Below are 19,632 nucleotides of genomic sequence, written 5' to 3' on the forward strand. Positions count from 1 at the left end.
ACCTGCCCCTCACTAACTGCGGCGATGGGAACTGCTCTGAAGCTCATTGCAGAGTAAGGCTCATCCTAGACTGAGGTTAGCAAAGTTAATCTGGCTCTAAGCTAAAGCAGGAGCAACCTTTTACTCCTGACATCCCCTTCCTTGTGTTTTCCTCCCCTGGTCAGCCGCGGAACTTGGTTAGCTGTCTGCAGACCTGTGCTTGAGAGGCAGCCAAGCTGCAGCAATTCAGCCGTCAAGTCGGGGGGGGAGGGAACCCGAAACCAACCCAAGACCAAATTTTGTGCAGCCCTTATTAGCACCTGTGCTGTGCAATCATGACTTTTCTATAAGCAGGAGCCCATCATCAACACCATGACTCTGCAGTAGAAAAAGAAAAAAAAAAAAACGTGGTCCCCAACAGCTGGAATCAGGATGCGATGACCCAGCAACGAAAGCTGAGCTGAGGCACTGCTCCATGTGTCATCCCGGCTCCCTGAACTCCGTTTCTTCAGCTCAGCATCTCAGGCGTTTTGGGAGGCGGATTTAACGGGCTGGCTGCTGCAGCCCTCTCGTGGCAGCACAGACCCAACCACGCTCCGGCATTCCCGCTGCTGGGAAAGCGCAAGGCCGACAGCCTGTGTGCGAGGAAAGTGGATTTGAAAAAGCACAACAAATAGTTATTAAATAACATATTCAGCCAAGAATAAATATATAAATAAGAAGTGCAACAGACACTTAGGATAGTATTTATTCCAGGTGTACAGGCAGAGTCGTTGTTAAATGACTTGCTTTTCAAGAAGTAAAAGAAAAATTACAGCTAAAGCATTAAGCATTAAGTTTTTAGTGCTCTGTTTCAGCTCCTGAGGCTGTCACTAAACAGTCTGCTTTCAAGTGCTCCTTTTCTTTTGAGCATTTGCACATTGATTTACAACGGTGTGGGTAAATTTTGTGCTGACAGCTTTTGCCGAATGTCTGCTTATTGGAACCGTGTCTATCTATCTGCTCAGGAAAGTCCAAGGAGGGGTGAAAACCTCTTGGGTTGGGGAAGATCTGGGGGAATCTGGACTGTTCCAAATTTCTGCAAACGCTAACAGGTAGATGGTTCTTTGGAGCTTAAAAAGCAAGTCTGGTTTTTTTGTTTATTTTTTTCCCTCTTAATCTACCAGGCAGAGACAGCGACATCACTAACACTTGGAAATAAACCATGGAAATTAATAGTGGAAGGAGAACATTGACAGGAGCAGTGCTTAAAGCCTGTACAGCCCAACTGTACACACATGCCCAGTTCTGTGAGCGAGCACAAGCAAAGGAGATAGGTACTTACAGACTAAAAAATAAAATGGATCAAACCAAAAAGCTTGTGCATAGATATGGAGTACTCTGGAGGAGGCTGTCCAGCCTTGACTGATGTTTCTTAGACTGACAGCAACAGTACTTACAGATCAGGGTGCCGCAGTCCTGCCAGAGAGATGATGCTCCGCTATCGTTTTCCCATTGCTTTTCTATTCTTTTCCTTGTAGTAGTTTCGGGGAAATGGCTGCGTTTCAAAAAAATATGAAAAAAACTGAACCAAAACTTAAAAAAATAAAAACAAACAAAAAAACCCAAAGGACAAAGTGGAACCGCAATGTCTGTATGAGCTGACATCGCCTTTCAGATGGGAGTGCTGCTACCGCCGGCAGCGAGTGCGTCCGGGCAGACAGACGGGGCTGAGGGGTAGGTTTAGTGGGATCAGCAGGACTCTGGGTGACAATGATATCTAACATTTTGCAAGCCAATGTGGCCACCCACATGTTCGTGATGTTAGAACAAGTCTTTTGATCAATACCAGGCATCAATAAGGTAGTGGTAACTGAGGCCGTTCAGGTGCACACAGGCCTGCACTTTCCAGCTTAAGCATGGAAAAATCAGTTTATACAGGTGGGCTCTGTGCCCATAGGTATTTTCCTGAGCTGGTGCTTCCTACCCTGAGGGCTGTTTGCTTTCCAGTTTAAGCATGGAAAAATCAGTTTATAGAGGTGAGCTCTGTGCCCATAGGTATTTTCCATCTAAGCTGGTGCTTCCTACCCTGAGGGCTGTTTGCAATGAAGCCGGTGGGACTGCAGGCAGCTTTCCCTCCACGTGCTCAGTCCAAGGTCTGCACAGCACCACGGTGCTAAATGCAGTGCCAAACCCCACGAGCATCCTGTGCAGCATCTGCCGTTAGAGCCAGCTGCCCTGGCAGCACCTCCTTCAGCCCTTTGAACAACTCAGGACCCTATGGAAATAGTCCTAACTTACCTATATTAACATCCTAACCACATACATTATATTTAAGTAATGTAGGTGCTGTTTTGCTGTGCTGCAGCGACGATGCTTCGAGTGATCCAAGCTGCATCTCTCCTCCAGCTCTTCCACGTTGTCTTTCTCACTTGCAAGAAACTCTTAAGCTCTCCCCTGGCTCTTCCACATTGTCTTTCTCACTTGCAAGAAACTCTTAATGCTTCCATAAAATGGTATTCTGCATTCTTTTTTGGTTTTAACTAAATAACCTCTTTGCTCTTCATTTTCTCTAAGCCCACATGTGCAGAACAAGATGAGACTTTTCTGGTTTAAGATTGCTTTTATTTTATATGGAGAAAAACAGTAGTAAGAAAGTAGCAAAATTAATATCTGCCTGAAAGAGCACAGGGCAAGTATCATTCTGGGATCCACAAAATTCTCCAAACTAAAAGGCTGATAGATTTTTAAGACCTGTCTATATTGCAAGATGCTGAGACGCTTGGGGCAGTAATTACCTACATCGATAAACCCATGTGAAACAGCCTAGTGCAGAGCAACTTACAGCTCAGGTCTGGGCGCAGTGGGGCACATTACTTGGGTGCAAAGCAGTGGGGACACCTTGCTGGTTTTGTCCTGGTGCAGCTGGAAGCAGTGGGTCTGTACGCAGCCAGCACAAGAGCTGCATCCTCCTCCCGGCTGCAAATCAGCACCTGGTCATATAGACACATCTTTAGGTATGTAAACATGCTGGCTATACAGAAAAGTGGAAATCCCAGCATCAAAAGCACAGACAGGATGCACACTGTTAAAAAACAAGTCCGTGTAGGCTTATAGTGAGATGGAGCTCTTTAGTTTCTAGAAAATGTTCTTCTAGGGCTGGACTAAATAGCCAGGGTGAAATCTTGGCCCCATTGACCTCAGCAGGACAAAGAGCTCATCCCTGGTGTTGCAGGTGGCTCCGTCAACCCTGGCTGGGAATGGGAGGCTGCAGCTGAGTCCCACTTTCTTGTCTTCTGGCTTGCAAGTTGCCTTCTTTCTATGCTGTGCCCTTCTGCGACTGCATTACCCTCATACCCACCCTAGCCTATCTGCAGTTGGTCCGGACTCTAGGATTCAACCACAATCATACTCAAGTTGTTGCTGAAGATGATCCTCCCATCCTTTTTGCTGCTGCACTCGGGCTGGCAGAGAGCATCCTGCAGCCGCTGCCGCAGACCCGCGGGGGCCGTGCCCAGGAAGTTTTTTGTCCCTGTCAGGAAATCCATCATGTGGCCTCCAACCGGGTCCCCCTCGATAAAGCACTTGGTGATATCCCAGCCTGACGGGAACTCGTAAACACGGTATTCAACACCAAGTCTCTTCAAAACATCCGTGATGCCATTGGAGGTGATGTAGTGGCCGCTGTCGGTGGAAGGCAAGCAGTGTCTGTACTTCTTCCATAAGCTGGCCCAGCCGCTGCTGTCTGCCAGAGCAGAAGGGAAGGTTACTTTTGCATGGCCAAGGCAGTCAAGCACCAGCTAAGGCAACTACTAAATGAGTTTTAAATGCTCCCTCGCTGCTGGCCCAGACCTTGCCAGGAGGAGGAGAAGAGCTTTTCCTTTACTTGAGTCCACTTATAAAGCTCCTGGCCTGGAGAGCGGTAAAACTGTGATCTCCCTCAGCCCTCCTTCCAAAACTCTCTTGTTTAAAGTAAACTCCTAGGAGATGGTCTTTGGCGCTGGATTTGCCCAGGAGGAGCACACCCAGAGGTACCGATGCACTGAGCCTGCACCTGCAGGCTACCTATTAAGTGCCCCTTAGCTAGAATAGTGCAGATGTTTTTATACATCAAACTTTAAGTGCACGTCAAAAAATACATACCTGAAAAAGCCAGTCCCAACTAGCAAGAGAAACAGCCTACCGGCAATGTGAGTGGGAGTTTTAATGGCAAATATGGGGAAGTGTGCTTTATCCACCACACCGTGAGCCCAGGGTTCATGAATGGCACACTGGAAATAACACTCTTTTGTTTGTTTGTTTTAATAAGCGCCGTGATGTTGTCAGTGCCTCTTTTTCCTGTCTTGCCATAAAGCCTGCAGCTCTTGGCAGCGCCCATTGTCCTGCTGGGATCTGGGCCATTGCTGTGCGGAGGGAAAAGCCCCAAAGATGGGTCCTCCCAGAGCTCAGGTTGTGTTTTTACAGTGCTGATTTCACCACGAAGAAGGACTGACTCTCATTCATGGATAGCCACACTTCTCTCTAGCCAGCAGTTTCACAGCTTTGAGGTACGGAGCAATTCATCTACTTCATAAGCAGGGAAGAAGAGCACAAAGACTACTCCTAAGTGGTCCCGTCAGACTTTGAAGTCCGAGAAGCTAAGCCCAAGATTGCATGCTCCCTATGAAATACAGCATTTGTTTTATTTAATTACTATAGAATAAGTGCTACTGAAATCTGAAGACAAATATGTGTGGCGCTCAAACTTCAAAGCCCTTCAAAACACCAGCAATGAAGCAAAAAATAAAAGGTGCCTCTTACCCGACAAAATTATGATCAGGAGTTTACCATGACGGTCGAGGCAGCTGTGGAAGAACTTGATAGTATTGGGAATATCCTCCACGCGGTACAGCATCTAGAAGTGACAGAGTTACACACAGCCATTATTCCCCCTCCACAGTGCAATGGCCCTTCAAAGGCTTAAACCCCTTCTCTGATTGTTTGAAGTTTAAGTTTGTTTGAAGTTTTAAGTTGTTTTAAATTACTTCCCGGTTGTTTCGCAGCTTGTCCTGACTCAGCACGCACGTTTCGGGATGCCCCACAGGAGTGAGCATCACCAACAGCCTGGGGTCAGACCCAGGGACCTTCTCCTCAGCCTCGGCCACCAGCCAGATGCTGACTGCCCATCGCTGCCCTTCAAGCCCCATGAAGTTTTGTGGTTGGAAAATATGTGCAGAGGGGAGTCCCCTGGTTTCTGTGGATGGTCCTTGTCACCAGGGGCATTTCTCGGCCACATCTGAGCTGTGGGCAGGCTGGATCTCTTCCAGACACTGAGGAATTTCCACTAGGACAAAGCAGAGCTTATCTCAAAGGCTGCCCTCAGGACTTGTAACTTAGTCCTTGACCCAGCCATCCAACCCCTGAAACGCTTTCTGGTTGTGAAATCAGCTCAAATGAAATAAAAGCTGCTAAAGCAAGAAAATAACAGATTTTTTACACAATATGATTGGCACATACAACATCACTGTCATCAGTATCAGAGACAGAGCAGCATAATTTCTGACCCAAAACCTGACACAGGTGTTCATTCACTAACCTTTCCCTTCAGTGTCATCCAAACTACTCTGATAAGGCAAAAAATTCAAGTTTTTTTTTTTGCAGCAAAGCATAATCATTGGTCTCCATGTGAGGTGTGATGGCCCGAGACTTGTCCTGTTTTATTACCCATCATACACAGTTAAACCAGTACAAACCAGAGACCAAGACCAGGGTGGATAGGGAATGAGGTTTGGTGTTTGTAGAGCTGCTGCAGAAGTTATTGCTCATGGGAGAACTGTGCTCAGCTCTGGTCCCCCTGACCATGCATACAGCAGAAACGAAGGGAGTAGTTAAAGCTAATACTCCTGTATTAAAGCAATACTCCATTACCTGGATCATATGGATGAAGTCAAATTTCTTCTGTGTGCCTTTCTCTTTCACCTGTTGTTCATACTCCGAGGAATTGAGCTGGTGCCAAGTAAAAGACACGTTCTGCAGATCTGCAGCTTGATTCACCAACTCTGTTTTAAAAAGCAGAAGGAAAACACAAATTTCACAAAACAGCAGAAAAACTCACCGTTCAAATCGACAGTCCTCGCTATACCCGAGGCAGCAGGTGTAGCCTTACCTTTGTAAGCTGCCACGTGCTGTGGGTTGGGCTCTACGATTTCGTTGTTAATAAGAACCCCTGGGTGCACAGCCTGCAGTATCCTGATCATTTGCAAATCCTGCTCACCTATTCAACAAACACAAATCCATTACTTTAAAAAATACCTAAATGTGATGAAAGGATGCCGGGGCACACACCACCTCTGCTGTCAGGCAATCCCCCAAGCAGAAGCGAGGCACTTTCTACCTTGTGGCTTGCACGGTGGCATCTAACCCAGTGATAGTCTTACCATGACATCTCACCGCTCAAGGTAACATATCGTTACAGATAAGACCAAGAACAAGGAAGAGATAAGCAACAGCGCAGAACCCTGTCAATGGCAATGCTCTGGGTCATGGGACAAACAAGTCAAAATAATCAAAGATCAATGTTTAAAAAAACAACCAGGAAGCATTAAGTTTTCAAGAAAAACACAAAGCTTGAATGGGTGCAAGGAGGCAGTCGGCACAGCTGTGGAACTTTTAGTGTGGCACAGGGTGGTCCATGCCTTTGGCACTGCCGCAGGGAGGTGATGGCTGCGCTGCCGCTGGCGGGACACAGCTCCGAGACCCGGGGAACTGCATGGCAAGAGGAAAGAGCCACTGATGTGCAGTACCCTGGATCTTCCCTCTGTGGGGACCGGCCACATGGTCTCAGCTCTGGGCATCAACTAACTGGTTATCTTGGAGTTGCACATAGAGGCTCACATATTTGTGTGTAGGGGCCCTGCAAATTTAGCTGTTGGTGCTCCTCTGTTGCTCTATAAGCTCTGGAGGAGCAAGTGGCAGTCTGTCCTTCTGTTCTAGGAAATTTCTACCCTCTTTTGAGGTGATGCAGGTCACGCCTTGTTTCATCCCAGAAAGGTCACGGTACACCAAGTGTACAAAGTCCATCTGGTTCATCTGGGACTACGGAAACAAATAGCAGAGGTGACCACCTTGAGTGGACCTCTGCAAGAATTCTGTCTGTAGCTGACGGTGGGGCCTAAAAATAGTCCTGCCCTTGCAAATGTCACACACAGAGGTCTTGATACAAGATACTGCATCTTCCCTAGCCTTTCAGCTGATGTACCAGCTATGAGAAAAGTCGTCATCTTTGACAAGTGTTGCAGTAAATAGAATTCAAGGAGGGAAATAGCCATGCCAGCACTACAGGGACATCCAAGGAAGGATGAGTCTTTTGAAATTGGAGAAAAAATACACAAGACCCCTGAGGAATGCAGTGGCAGTGGTGCAGGGCTGGCCCAAGGGCACAGAGGCTGCGGCTGCATCCGTTGAAGGTGGGTGCATGGACCAATATTGCTGACAGGAAGGAAGATCCCTATAGCAAGCAATTTAGACAAGCCTAGATGCCAGTCCGTGTGTGCCTGGGGTAGGGAGTACCAGCAATTAGAGGTGCTGACGTGGGCTCCCGGCAGGCTCAGGGCAGGCAGAAGGCAGAGCATCGCTGCCCCATGCCCTGGAGCCCCTGATGGGGGCAAATGGGTATATATTGACAGCAAATGGGTATCTTAAAAAGCTGAGGGGTTTTTTGTTTGGTTTTTTTGTGTGTGGTGTTTTTTTTTTAACTCTGTATCTGTAAAATGCCCTAATCCTTTCTTTGCAAGAACAGGTAATAACGTCCTCAATCGGGGTGTCCGCAAAAGCAAGTGGTAAAATACTATGCTTCAGAGCAGGAATTTCTCTGTGCCAGCTTGCCCTGCCAGTAGCAACCCTTCAGCACTAACCACGGGGAGGCTGAAACGGGAGTGAAACCCCTCTGCAAACAGCAGCCCATGCTGGCACGAACTGGGTGGTTACGGCCGAGATAGTTAAACCAGTCACCGGAAAACATGGGGTGAATGAGAAAATGTGATCTGGACCGGACAACAGTCTTTTAGGATGTGGAGTTGGCCACTAACCCCCATTAATATTTTCATCAACTAAACTAATTCTGGAGGCTCTGTGAAATCAGAGTCCGAGCCTGGAAAGGTCAGGGATCAGATATAACCTTTTGCTCAATGCCATCCTAGCTCGCTCCCTGCCCGGCCCACAGAAGTTCAGCTCTTGCAGCCGTGGGTGAGCTGAAGGGGTGCGAGTCTGTACCCCTGTCCCATCGTCTGTCAGGGGCAGTTACCCAGGAAACCCAGGGAATGTTAGAGTTTTTACTTTTCCATTAAAACACCTTCTGAAGAGGAAATAAGGGAACATGAGGATGCTGCAAAGAGTTCATTTTTCCATTGTGTTTTCTTGGAGTCAGTATTTCGGTTTCATATTACTTAATGAAAATAGAGTGTAATTGAGAATCGAATGATTTTTTCCCTCTTGCTTTCTCATATGCTCCAACATATTCCCAATTGGGGAAAACAATTCAATGCTATTTTTCTCTTACTCAGGAACACCAGCAAAAAAAGTGAGAAAAATACTTAAAATTCAGCTGAAAATACTTTTTAAAGCAAAAGCAAGCTCTGACAAATCAAACTGCCACTTCTTTTCTCTACTTTTTATTTTCTCCAGTTTCCCTAGGAGCCAAGTTCGATGTTTCATCACTTTTTCTTTTTTTTTAAAACACAAATGCATTTAGAACAGCATTAAAGCTATTTTTCCAAAAGATGGGTTTCTCTCTAGGGGGAAATATCATTTGCAGTTAAACCCTACTTATCACTAGATAAAAACATAGTAGTAACAAAGAAACATGTCTTGAAAAAGCTGATGTAGCCCTGTGCTAATGGTTGTGGCCAGCTGGTTTTGCATCACCTGGTCTGCTCCAGCTTTGGCCTCTGGGATCCGTAAAAGCACAGCAAAAAGAGAGATCCCTTCAGGTGGGATGGCCTGAGACAGGACTTTGGATGGAACAAATCTCTCAGATGTCTCTAATTCTCCCTGATGAGGTTTGAAGATGCTCTCATACCTATCCCAGAGCAGGAGTCCTTGCTTTGAGACATTTAAAGTCAGGTGAGCATCATCAAGAGGCAGGGACTAAGCTAAACGCATGACACTCATCTCACTTCTCAGAAAGATTTGAGCAACAGCGTTTCAGAAGGGTGATGGGGAAGGAAGGACGGAAGGGAGCATCGCTCTCCTCCTGGCTCCGCACTCTCTTTTGCCGTTCTCTGCTTCAATGAGAAACACTGTTATTAACACCTGAGTACTTATCCCCATTGCTCAAAATTTCACTTTCTGCTACCCATAGGGACCCCCCATCCCCCAGCACCAGCTGCTAAGCTCCTTACCTGTGCCGCTTCCAACTCCCAGAACATTTATAGTTGATTTTCCATTGCCGAGACTGAAATTATAAGTACACATTGCTTAACCACACTATGTCACACGACTTCATGTTTTAATTCTAAATATCTTGGATACCATACTGGCCCGGAAATTTTCAGTGTTTGCCACGTGAACTGGGATAGAAATTTGAGCATCCCTTTGGAGCCCAGCTATAACCAGCTGCGTGGTGGGAGCCAGCCCCGTATTAGCAAGCTCATATGTCAAAGTACAGTTGGCATCAGGCTATAGTGTTTCTCATCCTTTGCCAGAGAGTTTTCTTCAAGCTGTGGCTGGCACCATGCAAAAAGTCCTCGGGGAACCCCAGGGCAAAGGGTTCCCTTCGGGGGTAGCGGGGCTGTGCCTGGCTGGGATGGGCACTGCTGGGGATGCAGGGACAAGGTGAGCCAGGGCAAAACCTCTGCACCCTCAGGAGACAAGTTTGGTTTTCCAATACTGGCTATAAATGCCTAGAAAAAGTAAAAAAATCAGGCTAACTAGGTGACTGCAAATCCTCTTTTCAACATTAATCTTGGTTTGAAATTGGGAGGGAAGGTCAGAATCTTCAATGATTTTTGTCTTAGAAAAATGACTTTTGAAAAGACAAAAAAAAACCCAACCAAGAGGTTCCTAGCAGAATATTTAATAACATCCTGGCTCGCGGACGAGGAGCCTGGGCTCCAGGTGCCTCACTGCTCTGACATGCTTTATGGCCTTATTCTGCTCTTGGGCATGGACTGTGCAGGGGGATTGAGTTTCCCTTACACAATCTCAGAAGACACCACAGCAATGATTCAACAAGATGGGAATGAGTAGTAAATCCTGGAGAGTGTGAGCTAGTCAAGAAGCCTCAGCCCTAATGAAGGTCAAGATCCTTTGACAGACGCACAATCAGCATCATAGGAAGCCGCAGTGTTTTGCATCACTTAAAATTCACATAAATAAATTTTTTGATTAGAATTTTCCAATACAAATCATTTTTTAAGTATTATTTTATTGCTTATTTTTAATATATATCTGATCTGGAGAACAAAATTTTGCCTGCCGAAATTTTTTTCTCAATAGAGAATACAGTTTCTTAACAACCAAATATTACCCAAACTTGAAAGGGCTTTCTTGCAGTTTGGATCTAGGCTGTTTCTAAAACTATCTGCAGTCATCCGGTCTTAATATATTACATCAATACTTCACAAAACTGATTATTATTTGGTACTTAAGCAATGCAAATCGACTTAGGATAGAAATAAGGAGGTCTTAAGGGATTGAGAAAACCAAGAATTAGTCACTACAAGAGAATTAGAGATGTGTTTCTGTTTGGATTGATGTGTGATGAAGACCCAAAAGCAGGGAGAGAGCACAAGAGAGCTTTCTTTTGAAAAAACAAACAAACAAACAAACTTTAATCCTTGGAAAATCAGCTAATGAAAAGAGATGGACATGAAAATGACGTCTTAATTCTTTCCTTAACATAAGCTGAGAGGCAGCACAGTGTATTAATTGAAATAACACATGTTCTGGAGTCATTAGACAAAATATTCTAAAGACCACTATTAAGGGAGTTAAAATTGAAAAGCATTAAAAGTTCATTTGTGCCCCAGAAAATCCTTAAACATGTTTGCTGACCCTTGTGTGCAGGTTGCCCTCCCAGGATAACAGATGGCTTTCCCACCTTCGTGGAAGCGCTCCTTACCCAGCCACGATGTTGGGCATTTCTTCCTTATTGAACTCATCCATGCACTGGTGCTCTGTTGAATGATCCAAAAATGACTTAAAGGCCTCTACATACTCCTCAGCCGTGAGACTTCTCATGGAAGGGATTACATATAGCTCTTGAAAAAAAACAAATACGCATTGGGTGTTAGTGGTTTCAAGGCAAACGAAGGATCAAAGCACTCATCTCATGGAAGAAATGAAACCCAACCCAGCCCAACAGAAGCCAGAGATTTGGGAAGATGGTACGGGAGGACGCATGGCCCAGGAGTCGTCCATGCAAGTGGGCTCATGCGAACACTTTCCAACCTCTTCACACTCAGGGTTTGAAAATTATTCTCAGATGCCCTTTGACATCAGTATACTTGTTAAGTGCCTCATTACTACAGGTCAGCCTGAGGAAAATACCTCCAAAATGCCTAGCCAGATATGGAGTAGTATGTTTGCAGAAAGGGAGGTAACTGGAGTGTTTTTCTGGAAGACTCAAGGCAAGAAGGTGAAGGGAATTGCACAGCAGGTCCAAACCTGGAGGGGCCATCGCTCGCACACATACTGGACGGTGTAACCGAGCTCGCCAGCTGTTATTAGAGGTGATGCAACACAAAAACTGCCACCTGCAGCTGAAGCAAAAATAGTCAACCTCGTGCACATCATTTCCGACTTTTGCCAGCACGGAACTGCAATGCACTGCTGGAGAGGTGAATTCCCTGCTGGGAACTGCAGCTCATGGCCAGGAGGGCAACTGATAGCTAAAGCATTTCATCTGAATGGGCTCATGCTCAAACGCAGGTGGCTGAGGCCAAGATTTCTAGCTCTGAACAAACACCCAGGGCTACTCAAGGGGTTGCAAGCAATTATTGCAAAAACTCACTTTCCTGCTGTCTCATCCTAAAGACAGTGCTGCTGCCAGGGCACAAGCTCTGGCCAACTGCTTGGGTCTGAGGAGCAGCAGTAAGACTAAGACTTGGGGCTCATGAGAAGATGGCATGCAGCTGAGTACTGGCCCTGGGGTCTGTCTCAGACAGAGGGCTGTAGTAGGAAGGCAGTCATAGTGCCAGCCTCAATGTGTGAGATCAGCATTGGAAAGGTAGCATTCAACAGGAAAAAAAAATCAGCTTTTCCTCCTAAACAAAATGAGGATGAAAGACAGGACTCAGCAGAATATCTTCATCCTCGTTTTTGCCTTCTGAGGAGCTGCTTACTTATCATTTGCTTTTAGTTGCCATGAGTAAGAAAACTATGTATGTCTCATATAGGAGTTAAGTGCAATCTTAAATTGAATGCCTGTGCTGTTTCCAAAACCATACATCATTGGCAGCTATGTTTCTGGTAGGTATGTATGGAGATCTTATGTCCAGCCCTACTGGAGGTAAAGATACCAACATCTATCCTCAACACCTTGAACTATACCCTAACATAAACCTGAAATCACCTGAATTGCAGTCAGTAGTCAGTTTAGCATCCTCTTTCTTTTTTTTTTCTTTTCTTTTTTTTTTATTTAAACTGTCTAACTCCAAAAGAATTAAAACATGTTTGTAGTAATAGTAAGCTGAGTGGGCATTTTACTTTAATCTCCTTTTTTTTTTTTTTTTTTTTCTCCCAAATACCTGAATTATCGTGTGGAGCTGTCAGAATCTCTGCTTCAAAGTTCATGCTGGGGAACCTATTCCTGTAAGGAAAGTATAGCACTTCAGTTATTTGAAGAACCTGTATGCTTTTTTGAAGCTGCATTGAAAATGCAGAACAAAAGGAAGATGCTCCAGAACGAATTTTCCTCACCTGATAATCAATGCTATTTGTTCTCTTTTACTAGACTAAAGAAAGCCAAAGCCTCTTGGTTAGCTGGCCACCTGTAAGTATCAGCAACGGACTGGCCACCTCCACCAGTGCTTGTCTGAGATGTGCTGTGGAAGATTCTCCTACCTCTGAAGAACCTTTAACCAGCCAATACGATGGAAGGCGTTAGACTAACCGATATTACACACCCTGTGAAACTTTTAATCATGAATGGAGTAGAAGAAATAGCAGTGAAATTAGGAAAAGTCTATAGTGAGCTTCAGCATCTGAAGTGCTAAAAGATCTGCTTGGCCCAATGTTTCAGGGACCCTTCTGTTGTTTGGTTTTTTGTTTTTTTGGGTTTTTTTGGTTTTGTTTTTTTTTTTTTTAACTTCAGATTTTCCTCTTACTTTGGGTAACTTGTGGAATGTACAGGACTCAAAGGGCAAAAGTCAAAGAGATTATTTGACCATAAATGTTTTCATTCAGTCACATGTTTTCATTCTTAGTTTAGTCCTTTTGTGTGAAGACTTCCAGCAATGAAGTCACATCTTCATTTCCCTTTGACAACGTGCCTCATCTATAAACCAGGGATGAGGTGCCACTAGCAAAAGGAAGGGATGAAATTAAATTGGAGCAAGGACTTCACTTCTGCAAAGAAAGTGTTGGGTGAGGCTATGTATGCAAGGAGAATAGTCATCTTCTGGGTAACCACATTTCAATATTGAGGTGCACAGCAAGACTTAGGGGTGATATTCCTGTATAACCTGGATTCAGACACATTGCTGCTCCCAAAGCTTTGCTGTTAGAAAATGCTTCATGACAAGCAGTCTGCAATAGCAGTAAGCAGCCCCTGAGTCCCCTCTGCCAGGGAAAAAAACTCCCACATAAATAAAAAAACAGTCAGGAGGTCGAAAAGAAAGATGGGAGTCTTGTAGTGGGGGCTTTGAGATACAAATATGTCATGACTGTGCTAGCAAGCAGCAAGGATGTGGCCACCTGTGCAAATAACGCACTGCATTGGTTGATGAAGGTAAGAAAAGACTAAGATGTCCCAGAGGTTTCGGAGGCACTGGAGCGCTGCCAGAGTCCTGCAAGACCAGTTGCTTTCATCCGAGTTCACTGCCAAAGTCAGGTATCTGACTGCCATGAGGCACGTCAAAGGTCTCGGTTCCACCACCTTGACCTCACCTCTCCCCAGAAAAGACCTCACAGAAGTCCAGCAATGACAAGCCTGAACTCAGCCCACCTCCGTAAGCTCCAGCTTGGCTGCAGGCCAGTCCCTCCAGTTACCACTCAACCCTCTGACTGACCTCTTCCATCATTGCCTGTCAAAACAGAGGACTATTTTGTCCTCTCAGCTGGCTGAACTGAGCAAGATGGTTTTCAGAATAAATCTCCCACTAAAATTCCGAGGGGTAGCATGGCTTCCCCTGTGCAGAGAGGAACAACTCTCAGGGTCCCAGGACATGAACTCCATTTCTGACCGGTCAAATGTTTCCAGCCATCCCAGGAGACCTGCCAGGTGACCTGAACAGACCGCAGCACAAGTATTCACCAGGACAGATGATGCCAAGATAACTCGTCCACCAAGACTTTTGCCATTTCTCTCCAGGGAGGGTTTCTAAGATTGATTAAAACTTGTTGCCGGGAAGGTGAAACAGGCTTAATTATCGCTAGGAACAAATGGACTTCCTCTAAAATTTGGCTTAAAAGCTAACCCAGATCTGAAAACTGAGTGCAATACTTTGGGCTGGTGCTGCCGATCCCAGGACTCCGATACCCGATAGCAGGACCGAAGCAGTGACTGCCAGGGAGTGGGATGCTCGTGGGCAGCTGGTCCTGCCCTGGCTCCTGGCTAAGTCGGAGCTCAGCAGTAGCGGGGTTAAACCTCTCCCCCTCCGTGAACTGAGCAGGTTGCGTTACGGACTGCAGGTGCAGGGCGCAGAGGGAATTCACAGTGTCACTTTAAGTGATGCAGCACTTTTAGGCTGAAAAAGTCATTAAATTCAAGATGTTTCTAGCAACACAAATTGCAAGAACATCTTCATAACTCATAATTTCATTAGACCTAAATTTAGGTTGCTAAGAGGCTAAAGGTCTCCTCACAAAGGCTAGCTTAGCCCCCATCCCTCCCAGGACACGGACACATCTGCTGCTAACTCCCACCTCACAGGCATCCATCTGTGACACAGGGACCCAGCCGGATGGAGGGGAAACACGTACCCTCACTCCCTTCCAAAATCCACGTACCTCTTCATCTCCGGGGCTGGGTCCATGGTCGAGGCAGGTGCCGTGCCGGGACACGGCAGCCGAGCACGGGTCTGGGGGTTAGCCAGGCGCCTGGCCCCTACGTTAGCATGTCCACCTGCCGTCCCGCTCCGCACCGGCTGCTCAACCCACGGCGACGCCGGCGGTGACCCCGGTGTGTGGTCGCGGCTCTGCCAAGCGGCTGTCGGGACAGGCAGCGTCACTGGAGTGAGAAGAGGAAACCCGAGCTCCTCAGGGAAGGAGCGAGGGGCTGGGGCGAGGGATGCACAAGGCCTGAAGTCTGCAGGGCTGTCCTCATCGCATGGGAGCTGCGCTGGTTTTAAGGGAAGGGGAAAAAAAAAAATAAAGGGACAGATTGAGACTTCCAAACCTCTAAAACCTGAGTGGAAGTGGCTGAGGGGTGTCAGCCGGCACTAGGCAGACCTGGGGACCATTTCCATCCACTTTTTAATTTGCTTTGAACCCTGCCTCTCCTTTGTGCTTGCTGCCCTGGGGAGGAGGAGATGCTTTCCTGCATCCTCGTTGTGCTGCTGCCCGATGGACGGGCATGTTGGGGATGCGCTGGGAGATCCTTGCTTTCTCCGGAGAGAAGAGGGGCTCGCTAGCTGCCCAGAGACCTGAGCAAATGAGTTTTCTATCTCAGATTCAGGGGGAAATAGGGCATAACGGCAGTACCTGCCAGTGGGCACTGCAACCCCATGGGCAGCCTGGCACCCTCTGTCCCTGCCCCACAAAGGGGACTGGGGGGGCAGGCAGCCAGGGTGGGGGGCAGCAAGCCCAGTCTGCTCCCACTCTGCTTGCCAAACCGCAGGGATTAGAAAGCAAGGAAATGATTTTGGGGGGAGAGCTGTCTGAGCCAGCGGTGGCTGGAGGTCACCCCGGGTGGGACGGCACAACGGGAGGTGCAGTGGTCGCTATTCCAAACACAGAAAAACCTGTGTGCTCCCTGCAGCTGGATTCACCCTTCTCTCCTACCAGCATCCACAAGACTGATGCTCCTTTTGACTGAAACCTAATGACACAAAGGTAAAAAAGAAAGGATTTAGAGACTTTATATTTCCAAGTGAGGTCCAGTGGTGGAAAGCGCAGCATTAGGATCCTTTCCACTCCCTTTCCCTGAAGGCAACGGGCAGAACAGATTTAGGAGATGACAAATAAAACCTCCTCCCTTGCTGAGATCCTTCCCCCAAAACACTGCCTGCCCCGCATGGCTCACCGAGGCCAGGGATGGTGTTCGCGGGTGGGGGATGCTTTACCATCAAGTGACCTGTCTTGGTTTATACTAGATTTGGCTTCCGAGTGGATTTAAGCTGTCTATCTCCACTCCAAGGCAGGTCCGCAGCAGCATGTTAAGCTAGAGATGCTCACATTACTGCTCTTAACCAAAATATCCAAATCAAAGCTGAGGAAAGCCCAGAACCTCTTTGCTAGCTCTAAAATGCAGATTTGGCTCCTGGTGCTGTTTGACCACCCGGGCAGTGATTTTACATTGGCCCTTTCAATCCCTAAATATTTCCACCAGAGACGCCAGCCCCCAGACACCGACCGTGCAGCGGCGGATGGTACCCGGTGTTTCCCAGCCAAGCCCCACACACTGCAGCCGCAGCTGCCTCGTGTCCCCCAGCCACCTCCACCTGCTCCCAGCTAAGCCACGCCGTCCGCTCTGTCCCAGGCACCCCTCCACCCCCCCCAATGCCACCACCAGCGATGGACACCCCACAGGTCCCAGCAGAAAGCCGTACCTCCCCAGAACAACAGGAGCTGTAGAGAAACCTCCAGCATCCAGGAGCTGCACAGCCCTTGGAAACCTCCTTGTACCTCCAGTGGGGGTTGATACCTTTCCCTGTCCCCCCCTGTGTCCCCCCCCCAGCTCCAACAGCCCGTGTAAGCACATGCCACAACTAAGCCGTGTTAGCCTACAACAACGGCCTTTGTTCCCCTGGTGCTGGAAACAACAGGACATTGTGGGCAGCTGCCCGCTCCCGTTGCAGTTGGCAGCGGGGGGCTTTGGAGGATGTACCCTCAGCAGGCTGTGCTCCCCCCTGTTCTGGCAAGTTCGTGACTAAAGCCACCCTGAACCGTGGGGTTTGTGCAAATCGAAAAAGCTGGGCTTTTTGATCAGTGAGATGATGGCTAAAGCCAGAGCCGGGCCACAGTGCGAGAAAAACAAAGCGACAGTGTTTTTCCCCGCACGTGGTGGCTGTGGAGGTCAGTTTGGGGTTGACCCGGCAGAGATAGGTCATTCCCTTTTCCCGAGGGTGAGCCTGCCCGAGGCTGGTATCACCCACAGCATCCAGCCCCCTTGACGCTCCGTCTCCATCAGCCCACCACGACAAGCCTCAGACCTGTGCCTCCAGGCAGGAAAGTCTGGGTATTTGGAAATCTAATTTCAATGAATTTATCTTCTAAATAGCGATCAGCTTTTAGGCTGACGAATGCCAGGAAGGTCCTTGGCATTTTTACAGAGTTCCTCATGGCACTACCAGTTTATTTCTTGAAACCCTCCCGGCTCCACCTAGAACAGCTGATTAAGGCCCACGTAACTTAACTTTGATTTTCTTATGCAGCAGTGTTTCCTTTTTTAATGAAAGTGTTCTCATCTGTTGGATATTTTCAGTTTCCTAGACAAATCTTCTAAGGTATAGCCAGCAGTTTCTATACTCTCCTAAGTGAAATATTTGCTGCAAACATGTTATTCTGCATTAACCAAGTTCTGGTAGACAGGAAGATAATCAGCAATTTTGTAGCACCCGTTTTCCTGATAGTTAAAGGTAAGATTTCTCATTAAAGGAAGAAATTTTGGTTTACATGAATCCTATTAAACGTCTAACAGCTCCTGGGCAGCAGTAGATCTTGGAGTTCAAGCAAAAGTAATTGTTTTTATATGTGTATATAGGTTTTTTTTCCTGTAGGAAAAAGAATACAACTTCTGATAAATACTGAAAAAGATGGCATCGGAGAAGTGGAACCTGTCCCTCCCTGAGGGCAATCACACTCACTGCTGCTGGGCCTGGCTGTTTCAGCCATGCTTCAATTCAACCTCCAAAAAAACCAAAGCATCTAGGTCTGGAGAACAATTATTTTTATTTATTTTTTTTTTAACACAGCCCTTCCTGCCTTTTTATTAAAGCCTGGCTGCTGGTGCACTTCTTCCAGACCTTTTAAAACCACTTTTTCCAAACTATTTGACTAGAGGTCATGTCTCATGTAGTTGTAATTATAGAGCTAAGGCAAGGGCAGAGGGAGAGTCCAACATGACCGCCTCCAGAAAAGGCTCTTTGATTCAAGGTCAAGACCAGATTTTGCTCTACAGACCATGCAGCGTTCAAATAAAAAAATACACCTGGGAGCACAGACAGGTATGGTAACGTTTGCCTTTTAACCCTCAAGAGCTCACAGGTCTTCAGCTAGGAAAATACGCTCAGAATTTAAATTTCCCTGGCTGTACCTGTGCTGCTGTTGATAGCGTGCGCTGGAAGCACAGCGTCGGCAGGATTAAACACATCCGACAGGTACAGTGCTCCAAAAGCAGGGCATTTGCAAACGCCACTCTACTGAGATGTGGGGAATTATCAGCAAAAGAGATTTTTTTTTTCCCTAGCTCAAAGTCAGCAGTGCAAATACTAAGGCCACAGAGACAGGTCCCTAAGAAGTTTTTCTGGTTCAAGAGGATAGACTAAAGGGGACAGGAGATTTTGGTAAGAGGCAAGGCTGTGATAGCGGACTATCACAGGGCTGGGGTGCCTGAGGATGGCGTACATCCAGGGGAGCTCGGTGCCGCGGGAGCTTTGCTTTATGTTGAGGTTTCTCAGCGGTGCTGGTGTGCTAAATCGCTGCTCCTGTGGTTCTGTGGGGCTCACCAACCAGCCTGTAACAGAGCAAGGAAGGTTGCAGGTGCAGGAGTTACAGCTGGGCAGTTTGGACTAATCGCAGCACGTTGCAAGGTGATGTAAACTGCTGGCAAACCCAGAGACCCGTGGGTGCTGAGCTCCCATAAGGGTCGTAAAGAGCTCAGAGAGCAGATAACACTAAATTAGCATTGATTTATTAATGTTACTGGTAACATTTCAATTGCACCTGAAATGAAGGAACAGAATTGAAATTCTGTTTACTTACCTTGTCTTAAAGCAAGGCTGAGCCCAGCCATCACGGCATGCGTGACACTGCACCACCTCCGAAGGGAAGAGACCTGAACACTCTGCCAGACAAAAATCTGTTACAAAACTGGAACATTTCTTTTTTGCCAACAATGGAAATAAGATGACGAGTCGTCCTTTTCTGTGTAAACAGAGAGAGCAAATGGTGGGAGAGTGGATACGAGTCCAAGGGGGGATGCTCACCTTTCTCAGAAGTTTGGGCTGATCTCCTGTGAATCTTTCTGGTTTGTCCTGCTCTTAAAAAGAATATCCTTAGCTAAATTAGTATTTCTTTGAAAGCTGGGCTATTGGTGCCTTTCTATTTGTGGTAAGTTCTGCCATCTCTCCAACCCCGGTACTTACACCAGGCAGC

At 46.9% G+C, this 19,632-nt stretch overlaps 1 protein-coding gene across 1 annotated transcript; it reads right to left on the reverse strand.

Annotated features, from left to right (window-relative positions):
- Positions 1-3,347: 3,347 nt before the first annotated feature.
- LOC104162461 (histamine N-methyltransferase A-like) lies at positions 3,348-15,131 on the reverse strand. The gene is made up of 8 exons (XM_009701189.1): positions 15,106-15,131; positions 12,684-12,745; positions 11,057-11,195; positions 9,336-9,388; positions 6,104-6,211; positions 5,866-5,996; positions 4,759-4,852; positions 3,348-3,703 (listed from the first exon to the last, which is right to left on the reverse strand). Exons 1-8 carry the CDS (start codon positions 15,129-15,131, stop codon positions 3,348-3,350), a joined length of 969 nt encoding a protein of 322 aa, XP_009699491.1.
- Positions 15,132-19,632: the final 4,501 nt, after the last annotated feature.

The sequence above is a fragment of the Cariama cristata genome, unplaced genomic scaffold (assembly GCF_000690535.1).
Source record: "Cariama cristata isolate BGI_N322 unplaced genomic scaffold, ASM69053v1 scaffold12415, whole genome shotgun sequence".
Taxonomy (NCBI): Eukaryota; Metazoa; Chordata; class Aves; order Cariamiformes; family Cariamidae; genus Cariama; species Cariama cristata.